The 12,001-nt window shown below is 37.7% G+C and overlaps 1 protein-coding gene across 1 annotated transcript in view; it reads left to right on the top strand.

Annotated features, from left to right (window-relative positions):
- tert (telomerase reverse transcriptase) overlaps positions 1 to 10,303 on the top strand; it is a 21,688-nt gene extending 11,385 nt beyond the window's left edge. Inside the window, exons 10-16 of the mRNA XM_079879816.1 lie at positions 1 to 29; positions 154 to 339; positions 1,707 to 1,830; positions 4,353 to 4,414; positions 6,229 to 6,353; positions 7,852 to 7,989; positions 10,131 to 10,303. The exon at positions 1 to 29 is cut by the window's left edge and continues 43 nt beyond it. Of these exons, the coding sequence (XP_079735942.1) occupies positions 1 to 29; positions 154 to 339; positions 1,707 to 1,830; positions 4,353 to 4,414; positions 6,229 to 6,353; positions 7,852 to 7,989; positions 10,131 to 10,234 (768 nt within the window). The 3' untranslated portion in view covers positions 10,235 to 10,303. The remainder of the gene's footprint in view (positions 30 to 153; positions 340 to 1,706; positions 1,831 to 4,352; positions 4,415 to 6,228; positions 6,354 to 7,851; positions 7,990 to 10,130) is intronic.
- The last annotated feature ends 1,698 nt before the right edge of the window (positions 10,304 to 12,001 follow it).

The raw sequence follows: 12,001 nt of genomic DNA on the forward strand, positions 1-12,001 counted from the left end.
CATCTGAGTAAAGCCACAGAGTTTCTAACGTACGTTGATACGTGACAAAAGCACATAACAAAATTACAAAAAAAATCACAACATTAATGAAAATAGAAAAATAAAAGCTATTTCAATATTAATAAAAACTGTGTGTGTGTGTGTGTGTGTCAGGACGCTGTTGGCCGGCGTTCCCGATTACGGCTGTAAGATCAACCCTCAGAAGGTGGCGGTGAACTTCCCGGTGTGTGAGGAGTGGGTGTGTTCGGGTGTGAGTGTGTTCCCGTCCTGCTGTCTGTTCCCCTGGTGCGGTCTGCAGATACACACACACACGCTGGACGTCTACAAGGACTTCTCACGGTGAGGAGACGCTATCAGCCTGTAAATCAGGGAGGAACATCGGTCTTATCTGTCATATCACGTTATACTGCAGCGATCATAATCCATTCGTGTGTGTCATCGCCATAATGTTTTATACGCATTCCCATCTGCAATGAAAAGAGAACGAGTCGAGGTGGAATGTGGTTGCTAAGGTGTTCTGAGTGGTTGCTAAGGTGTTTTCTGGTCGAATCACATCACTGTCAGCGCTAGTAATAATAGTTACCAAATAGGTTTCCGAACACTTTCCCCCTTCGCCCAGTGTTACTATAATTAATTAAAACCATAGTCCCCCCCAGCTTTTAATGTAGTTTATGTGTCTATGTGGTGTTTTTAATCTGCTTTAAGACAAACCATGTGTAAGTTCATAAGTCGACAGCATTGCTGAGTATTTCCTCCTTAAAACTGCAGTGAACCAAAGACAGTCTCAAACACACGCTTTGAAATCGCTGGTGTTTCTGACGTCACAAACTACCTTGTAACCAATCAGATCAACGTGTGATCGTCAACCAGTGGATCTCTGAGCTGAGTGAGTGAGTGGAGGCGGGGCTCATTTGCATATTCATAGAACCGCGCATACTAAATGAGACAAGGGTGTCGAGTTACATTCAAGATATTTTAAAGAATGAAAAAAAAACTTTTAAATATGTAATTTTGGTGACCAAAGATGAGTTTTAAGGGGTAAAATGATTGACTACAGGGGGATTTAAAAAGTAATAAGCGTTACCTGGAATAAAAATGATATATAAAAATGTTTTTTTAGTTAAACTTGATGTACTAAAATAACTAAAACAAAAGCTGAAATAAAAACGATTAAACACTATATAAACATATATTTAAAAAATAATAAAATGACAAGAACATACAATGTAATAACTAAAACATTAACTAAAATAAAAATGGAAAATAAAAAAAACTAATTTAAAATATTAATAAATAGTCAGAACTTGACAATCAAACAGAAGTATTTGGGATCAAAATGAATTTAAAATCAAAAAATGTCTTCGCTTTTAACAAAATAGATGACTAAACTATGGCTGCGTCTGTATGTGCCTATTTCCACACTATATAATAGGCGGAAAACAGTATGTGAGTTTAGTAGTGTCCGAATTCAGAAGGCGAAAAGTCCCGAAGTGTGCATTCGAAGGACACTTTACTATCCCATGAGGCCACAGGAGAGGACTTGTGAATGACAGTGGGGCGATGTGACATGATGTAGCTCGTCATTTCGCTCACACTACTGTATAGAGAACATACTTTCTCAGTGACAACCAAATGTAGTACCTACTATACTGTATATGATTTCAGACGCATGGTATGTAAATGATCTATGCTCCGCCCCCTCTCAGGTATGACGGCCTATCACTGCGCTACAGCCTGACGCTAGGCTCCGCCCACTCGCCCGCCGCGGTCATGAAGAAGCTGCTGTCGGTCCTCAGTCTCAAGTGTACCGACATCTTTCTGGACCTCAGGGTGAGAGACCTTCTGTTCTGATGACACTGAAACGCTGAAATCTCATTGGCCTACAGTTGACCTATCGATAAGCCCCGCCCCCCTAGTTACTGTCGCGAACTCGGACAAACAAACGAAGTTGCTAACTGTCATTCACTGACAGCTGTCAGTGTGAAAACCTTTTGATGTTTTTGATTAGGGCTGTATGATATTATTATATACATTCTTTTTGTGACAAGAAAACATCCCTAAACTTCTGCCAGTGAACATCAGTGTTTTACTGTATATAAGAAGTGTTATTTTAACATCAGTGGGGTTCAGGGTTCAGGTTATCCTACATTAGGGTTATTAAACAACAGAAACTGGATAATCACATGTAAAAATAAACACTGCTTAATTTTCACTGCATGAATTAAATATATACTGATTCTTATTAAAGCTACAAAAGTTATTCAGCCAAGAGTGAGGGATTTTCTCTTTGTCTTTTGTTCATGACCAGTTATTGCAAGCCGTTGCGATATGCATATAGCGATATATACATTTGCGATATTTCGATAATTTCTATATATTGTGCAGCCCTAATTTTGATACATTTTGGACACAGAAGAACCACCTCTGGTCGAGGGGCATTCAAGTGGGTCTTAAATATGCCGTGGAGGGATACATAAAAGATTTTAAAGTAAATATGGCGGGTAACAAGATTAATTTGGAAGCGAGGGTTTACAGATCACAATGCAAGCGGGAGAAGCCTCATGTTACGGATCAACACTGTTCATACCGCAGGGTAAGATTAAATTAATTACATTTAACCAGTTTAATATGGAGAGCCACTCAAATGCAAAACTTCATTTATGTGTTTTTGAGCTACGCTGTTCATGACGTGAGAACAGTTAGCTATTTAGGTTTGTACGTTAGCATGGACTCACTGATTTTAATTGTAATTTAATATGACAACCAGAAAATGAACGTTTTCGTCTTTATTGGGATTGGGGTTGAATCCTCAGGGAACCAGGTGACTGCGCACACATCAGATAGCACCGACTATTTGATGTGCATTTTACATCTGGAAGACGTATTTTTAAGAGTGTTTGCTCATCTGCAATACGTCTATAGGACGTTTCCTGTCAGATGTCAAATAGACGTTTAGAAGATGTCAGTTTAACATACATTCTAAATCATTACATCTTAAAGACATCTTCTAAACGTCTATTTGACATCTGACAGGAAACGTCCTATAGACGTATTGCAGATGAGCAAACACTCTTAAAAATACGTCTTCCAGATGTAAAATGCACATCAAATAGTTGGTGCTATAAACCAGGCTTCAGTCGCAGATAATTGGTCCGTTCGCGTTTTGGTGAACGCGCGCACAGTACGGTGATTTAAAACGTGAATACCCATGCCCATCCTCTCAGGATCTGGATCAGCGTTACAAGTTCCCCTGGCTCATCGTTTTACCATTTTTGTAGCATAAACACCATAAAACCGATGAGAGCTTCGGATCTTCCATTGTTTCTCTGTAGCCCTATTCGGACAGGTTAACTTTACAGGGGTAGATGGAGTAATGTGATTTTACCACAGGACGTCTGTAATATTAATGGCCAATTCACACGGGATAAGAGATCTCAGTAAACTAGCAGAAGTGGTGAGTAACTCGAGAGTAACTCGATTTTGCGCATCGCCGTCACTCCTGTCGTCATGTGTGTATTACGCTGCTTCCTGATATCACGTGTATTTATATATATAAAACAGTTATGTCCGGTCGAACGATGTATTAATTAACTTCAGATTGGATTGTGTTGGTAATAGGCACTTACCCAACGCTAAAAGATGTGTAACCAGTGCTTTCGATCTTCTTTCTGATGTGAATGGTGTGTGGAAAACACTTGAGTTTTGCCACAGACTCGTCCCAGCGACTAGAACGCAACTGATGCTTCTTCAAACTCCTCCAAACCACAGAAAACTCCTTTTAAACAGGAAATATTTATGTATATATTTACAGCGGGTCTATTCGCACGGGATTAGTTTTACCTGAGGTCATTTTTCTGGACGCTGTAATGTTTACTGATTTTGTTGCGTGATGATCACTGAGATGCACATTCAGACAGGACTGAAATCACAGAGAAGCTCTGGTAATTATTACTTTACCCACCTCTCCATGTTACACTAGTCCCGTCCGAATAGGGCTCATGGCGCTGAAACCTAAAGATGTCTGAGTTCCCCGTGCAACTGATACTCAACTGCCATTGGCTAATCTGCGTTCGAGGGGAGGGGCTAACCGAATACATTCTGATTGGCTGTGATTTTCATAGAGTGCAGCAGTCAGTTAAAATACCATTTGTTTTCTCCATAGGGGAATTGATGCATGTAAATACACACATATATACATCCGGAACCAAAGCCCCTAAAAAAGTGGCTTTTAAGAACTGAACAATGAATAAAGTTACAGTCTGACTGTTACTGGTTAATATTCATCTGTGGTGTTAGAGGAGTCCGTTTGAGAGAATCAGGGTTTATTCATCTGTGTCTGATCTCTTCCCCAGATGAATTCAGTAGAGGCCGTTTACAGAAGCTTGTATAAGCTGATTCTGCTGCAGGCGCTCAGGTGAACAACTGTTCTTCGACACATCAGACTGATCAAAAGTGACAGTAAAGACATTTATAATGTTACAAAAGATTCTGCTTCAAATAAATGCTGAACTTTCTATCATCAAAGAATCCTGAAAAATAAAATGCATCAGTTTCCACACAAATATGAAACTGTTTTCAACACTGATAATAATGATAAATGTTTCTTGATCATCAAATCATCATATTAGAGTGATTTCTGAAGGATCATGTGACACTGAAGACTGGAGTAATGATGCTGAACATTCAGCTTTGATCACAGGAATAAATTACACTTTACTATACACTCACCTAAAGGATTATTAGGAACACCTGTTCAATTTCTTATTAATCAACCAATTACATGGCAGTTGCTTCAATGCATTTAGGGGTGTGGTCCTGGTCAAGACAATCTCCTGAACTCCAAACTGAATGTCAGAATGGGAAAGAAAGGTGATTTAAGCAATTTTGAGTGTGGCATGGTTGTTGGTGCCAGACGGGCCGGTCTGAGTATTTCACAATCTGCTCAGTTACTGGGATTTTCACGCACAACCATTTCTAGGGTTTACAAAGAATGGTGTGAAAAGGGAAAAACATCCAGTATGCGGCAGTCTTGTGGGCGAAAATGCCTTGTTGATGCTAGAGGTCAGAGGAGAATGGGCCGACTGATTCAAGCTGATAGAAGAGCAACTTTGACTGAAATAACCACTCGTTACAACCGAGGTATGCAGCAAAGCATTTGTGAAGCCACAACATGCACAACCTTGAGGCGGATGGGCTACAACAGCAGAAGACCCCACCGGGTACCACTCATCTCCACTACAAATAGGAAAAAGAGGCTACAATTTGCACAAGCTCAACAAAATTGGACCGTTGAAGACTGGAAAAATGTTGCCTGGTCTGATGAGTCTCGATTTCTGTTGAGACATTCAGATGGTAGAGTCAGAATTTGGCGTAAACAGAATGAGAACATGGATCCATCATGCCTTGTTACCACTGTGCAGGCTGGTGGTGGTGGTGTAATGGTGTGGGGGATGTTTTCTTGGCACACTTTAGGCCCCTTAGTGCCAATTGGGCATCGTTTAAATGCCACGGCCTACCTGAGCATTGTTTCTGACCATGTCCATCCCTTTATGACCACCATGTACCCATCCTCTGATGGCTACTTCCAGCAGGATAATGCACCATGTCACAAAGCTCGAATCATTTCAAATTGGTTTCTTGAACATGACAATGAGTTCACTGTACTAAAATGGCCCCCACAGTCACCAGATCTCAACCCAATAGAGCATCTTTGGGATGTGGTGGAACGGGAGCTTCGTGCCCTGGATGTGCATCCCACAAATCTCCATCAACTGCAAGATGCTATCCTATCAATATGGGCCAACATTTCTAAAGAATGCTTTCAGCACCTTGTTGAATCAATGCCACGTAGAATTAAGGCAGTTCTGAAGGCGAAAGGGGGTCAAACACAGTATTAGTATGGTGTTCCTAATAATCCTTTAGGTGAGTGTATATTCACATAGAAAACAGCTGATTTACATTGGAATACTATTTCACTGTTTTTACAGTATTTTTCATCAAATGAATGTTCCTTGTTGAGCAGAAGAGACTCTTAAACAGTCGTGTAGCTGATCGGTCTTGGTGGAAAAAGTTTAACAAGAACAAATATCTGCATAACTTTGTGTGAATCTTTAGTGGTGAATGTTTGTGTGAAACTGAGCGTTAAACTGCAGGAAACGACCCACAATAACAAACGTGTGTGAGAGCAGAATGAATGTTTGTCGTGTGTGTGTGTGTGTGTGTTTGCAGGTTTCATGCGTGTGTGAAGAGTTTGCCTTTGGGTCAGAATGTGGAGGCAAACCCGTCATTCTTCCTGAAGATGATCTGGACGATGGCTCGAGTCATGAATAAACTCATCAGACACACAAACACAGGTAAGAGCGCGAGTGACGTGAAAGTTAGCATGAAGCAGAAGTTACGCTAGTCAGGGTTCGTTTAATGTGAGTCCTGGAAAACCCTTGAAAACAGCCGTATTTACGAAGAGGTACTTGACAAGTGCTTTACTGATTTAAATACAATATATATATGAAGTTTTATTTATCTTTATTAAATTACAATCTTCTCAGGCACAGTTAACACTGCAGCCCGTGTGATAAACCCCCATCAGACCTTTACTCCATAAAGAGTACGCCAACATTATAACATAAAATATTATGTATTGAGCAATAATAGCCATTATGAACTTTGTATTTAATATATATTATTAAATATGTTGTAAGTTTTATTATGGATACCATATATATGTAATTTGAGTTTAAAAAATCTGTAAAAAATCCTAAAGATATTGTTTGATAAGTGCGATCTCTGATTGTAGTCCAAAAAAGTAGTGCTTAAAGTCATCGAAAGTCCTGGAATTTCGTTTTACAGTCTCTGCACGAACCCTGGCTGGTCTTTTCTCCTCTATCGTGTCGTATATCGAGTGAAACGCTTCTGGAACAAGAACAAATGTGGGCGGGGCTTGATTTAGTTAGAGGCGAGTTGATTGGATGATTGGATGGTGGTGGTTTCCTATTGGCTGATCTCGTGTGAGTGACAGGTTGCCCCGCCCACATCATCACAGAAGAGATAGAGATGCTGCAAGAGGAACTTATTCTGATTCAAGATTACAGGAACATGATTTTAACACAGTAATGATGATGAAATGATTTTGTGCTGAAGTGAATGCTACAGAAAAACAAATGTAATTTCTACATGATAAAGTTAGTTCAGGCAAGAATTCAAAAAACAAAGTAAATCCTATATTAGTACTCAATTAATACAAGCTTGAATTAAGTAAAACCTACTCAGCTTTTCTAATACTGGTGTTCCCATCATGCACTGGGGCATGAATAATGAATAAGGTTGATTTGCCACAGTTTTCCAGCTTTATTTACACCGTTTTATCACTGCTTTTGTTGTTAGGTTTGGTAACTTGCCATTTTGTGACATCTGGATTAATTTTCTAAAATGACACATTCGTACTCAAAAAACGATCTATCGAATGTTATTGTGTATTGTGTACCAAGTATTGAGGTCTCTGCGTTCAGATATTATGTTTCTTTTATTATTTACTTAGATGTTTCTAAGCATACGCATTAAATGTGTGGTTTAGTTCAGTTATATTGAGTCAAAAGTTAATTTTGTTAAATAAGTAGATGTTACTAAATTCTATATGTGAAATTAAATTAAGTCATATTTACTTAATTACTTCAATTAAATGTTAAGTGTCTTAAATGTCAAATGAATGTTAAGTTCAATAGTAAGTAGATTTTACTTGATAATAACAGGTAAGTTGTGCAGAGCAGTCGCAGTAAAATCTACTTAAAATGTGTTTTTAATGAGGATCTCATCAAGTGCTGTTTCTCAGTGAATGCTGATGATGTCGTCCCTCAGGTCTGGTTCTGGGTTCTCCGGATGGCGGAGGCGTTCTCCAGTACGAGGCCGTTCAGATGTTGTTTTGTGTGGCGTTCGAGGTCGTGTTCACACAGAATCGCTCGGCGTATCGCAGTCTGCTTCCTCCACTGCGCAAACGTACGTCTCACTCTTAAATCTTCTGTTTCAGGCTGTTGTTTAGCGTGGAATGAGGAGACTGTTGCATTGTGGGTGCTGAGGTGTTATTTTCATGGCGTTCAGATACTATTATAGGATTTATTAATAATTTGAAATAGTATTTTTTATTTCATTTTTTAATATCCATTTACTTTTATTAATTTTTATTTAAGTAAATTTAGTACTTCAACTTCAACTAAACAAAAATGAGAAATGTTGGCAACTATATATCTATAGTAGGGATGGGACGGTATGAAAATTTCATATCACGATTATAGTGACCAAAATTATCGTGATTATCAATATTATCACGGTTTTGTTAAAACGAGATGAAGGTGTTCAAAAAGAACTGATGCTCACACTAAAAACAGTTTAATATTTGAAAATCAACAAACAACAAATAAAACAGCAGCTCTTTGCACTTTTTAAAGCCTGTGGCATTTCCTTCCTTATAATGACCGTCGTCAATAGCAACGCATCATAACACAGCGCGCATCCATGTATCGCAACGGACGCGCGCTCTCGTTTCATTCAAATACATCTTGCCGTCTTGCGTCTCCGTTTTTGGACGATTGTTTTGTACGCTGTACAAAATGGATTTATTAACAGGTAAGATTTAAAACATTAATCTCATTTCAATATGTCCCCGTAATTGTGTGGTAAAAAAAAAATCGGTGTAATAAGTGTACAATGATAGTCTTGTTTGAACTTGATCGTTCGTCTTTGGCTCAAAGCCACTTGCTGCGAACTTTTCTTCACGGAAGCTTCACGTTTATTTCAAGTGAGTGAGATAAAATATTTCAACTCAAAACAACATGTTGTGCCCAATTATTTCCCAGACGTAACGTTAGTTTTGGTAATGAGGTCAAAATGAACTTTCCTTGCGTTCGCTATGAACAGTGGGTGATGGTCACACAAGACGACTCGGCAGATTTGAAGTGTTTCCCCCCCATCCTCGATTAAGTTTCACTCAGGACTTTTGTAAAAGCCCAAATATGACCACACCTCAGATCTATCTGGTCCTCTTAAAAGGGAATAATCTCCCGAGCACGGTCACTGCCTTCCGCCATTCCTTCTCGAATAAAAACAACAACATTGCGCCTGCGTCATACTGTTGCTGGCCGGACAGGTCCGAAATTCGCATCCGAAATTTTCGCACGTTAAAAAATAAATACGACCTCACGTAACGTTATGTCAATCACGCTTGCACACTGCCTCCGAAACTTTCGTCCGTCAAAAAAAATTCGGATCAGGTTCGATTTTCTGCGTTTTTCGCATCCGTAGCAAGCATTTTGAATGGTGTTTTGGCCATTTAAAGCCACCGAATCACGAATATTCGCGAATACGAAAAAACGCATGCGAAATTTTCGGACTCGGTGTGCAAGGACCTTTAAAGTGAGTTATTAAAATCGCGATAATCAAACACGGTTTTAATGATAATTAAAAATTACTACATTTTATCGTATTTTATCGTGGTTTATAGTGAAACCGGTAGGCTAATCGTCCCATCCCTAAAGTTTTATTAATATTGAAATGGCTTTTATTTTTTCTATTTTCATTAATGTTGTGAATTTTTAGGAATTTTGTTGTGCTATTTAGGCTTAATTTATTCTTTAATTTTAGTTTTAGTTTTTATTTATTTCCAACTAGTAATTTTATTGTTTTAATTGTTCATGCATATTTTAGTTCATTGCCTTGGGAACATTTTTCAGTTTTTCATCTAAAACATTTATATTTTATTTCAACTTGATCTCAGTAAACAAACATGTTTTTAACAGTGGTAGTTTTAGTTAACGATAATAATCTAGTGTGATTTCAACTTAATTTTTTTTAAATCATGTTTAATAGCCAAAAGACACAAACAACCCTCAACCCACCAATCAGTGACGTCGCTGTCATAGTCGAAACATCAGAGGCTTTAGAGAGTCTCTTACACTCTTAAATGTTTGTTAATGTGCATTTCACTTATTTTATGCTTTTATGCAATGGAAAATTCCTCCAGGAACTTGGACTGCTGGGAAAGTCTTCTTTCGTAATGTTAGCGTTTGAGTTTTGCCAATGATTTGCTGTGTCATGTGTTTTATTCGTTCTTCTCCTCGTGTGTGTGTGTGTGTGTGCTTCAGGACGGAGGCGTCTTCAGCGTTTGCTCCAGGGCATCAGACTGGCTCGTGTTCGACAGGCCTCGACTCCCAGAATCCCTCAGGACTTTAAAAGCATCCGGGCGTAGAGCGTAAAGCGAGCGCTTCTCTGGTGTTGTTCTCACGCAGCAGTGTGACTAAACACTAAACACACACACCTGAGCTGTGTGTAAGCGCTGATGGCCTAAACACACCTGAGCTGTGTGTAAATGCTGATGGCTCGTCGTTAAACGCAGAGAAATAAGAGACGCTCGTAAACTGAAGCCACGGCCGCTCGTGTTCGTGATGTTTGCATGTTCATGCTTCTGTTTCTGCTTTAAAATCTATATTTCAATACAGAAAATAAAACAAGTTTTATTTATTTTCAGGTTATTCGGACTAAAATGACCTTGTTTTCCTGCAGAACTCATTCATTATTTAGTTTAATTTGATCATATTTTCAGCTAAATTTAAAAACATTTGTATATATGTAGCAAGATTAATACAATATTTTATATATATATATATATATATATATATATATATATATATATAAGTGCAGTAATTACAGCTCCATTCACATGTTTAATGTGTATTTCACAGATTTGACTCTTGAATCAGTGAAAATCAACAGGTTTAACATGCTCAAACAACAGAAGAAATGCACTGTTTATATAATAATCTCATAAAACATGACATCTTCACTGCAGTGAACGAGTTGATTGACAGTTCAGTGTTCAGCCCCATTATTATGGACTCTTGTTTCTGCCACAGAAAAAATAAAAAAGTTAGTTGTGACTTTATATCAGGAAGTTCTGATGTTTTTTGTTGCTCATGATTGCGATGTAAACTCGTAATTGCGCAATGATCTTTTAAATGGTTTTCTGGAAAGGGAAACGATCTTCCACACACACAAGCTTCAGTTTTAAGCAGCTGTAAACGTCTGGTTACTGACTAACCCGGTCTCATCTGCGATCTCCACGAGGTTAATGTAGATGTAGAAACTCTGGCGTCTGTAATGTGTGACCAGATGAGCTGCTGGAATATATGATGGTGTTTGTGTTTCAGGGACTTTTTAAATAGTAAAACATTGATCCGCACTAGATCTCAGGTCAACTCAAACTCAAGCATTTACATGTAGCAAGATTTATACAATGTTATATATATATATATATATATATATATATATATATATATATATAGGCTATATATATATAAAAATGTATAAATTGAATATGTAGCAACATTTATAAAATTATGCATATATATATATATATATATATATATATATATATATATATATATATATATATATATATCACATTTAATATTTGTGTTTATATGAAGAGTTCAGATGCAAAAGCCTCTAAGTGCCATCTGAAATCTTCTTATGGAATGATGATTTTTATCAATACAAGCTTGTATATTTAAGTTCAGTAATTTCACTTAAATGACAATTAATAGGTAATTTGCATTGCCATTTAAGTGAAATTACTGAATTTAAATATACAAGCTTGATAAAAAAGATCATTCTAGAAGAAAATTTCAGATGGCACTTAGAGGCTTTTGGATCTGAACTCTTCATATATACATATAAAAAAATTTTAAAACTTAATAAAAAATCACTTTAAAAAAAATTTAAATCACTATTTTGAATTTTGTAAAGATGATATTTACACCTCAGAAATCTTGCGTTTCATATTGTCAGTATCATTTTGCAGAATAAGAGTCATTGATGTGAGTTTAAGGACAAACGTTTGAGTAATTTAAATAATGTACAGATCAGAGAAGTGTCCGAGTGTCTCGGCTCATGCTGGATGAAATGAGACGTGCTTTAGATCCTGAGATGGAGTTTGGAGGGATTGTCTTCTCAGTCC

The sequence above is a fragment of the Squalius cephalus genome (assembly GCF_949319135.1).
Source record: "Squalius cephalus genome assembly, chromosome: 8".
In the NCBI taxonomy this organism is placed as follows: Eukaryota; Metazoa; Chordata; class Actinopteri; order Cypriniformes; family Leuciscidae; genus Squalius; species Squalius cephalus.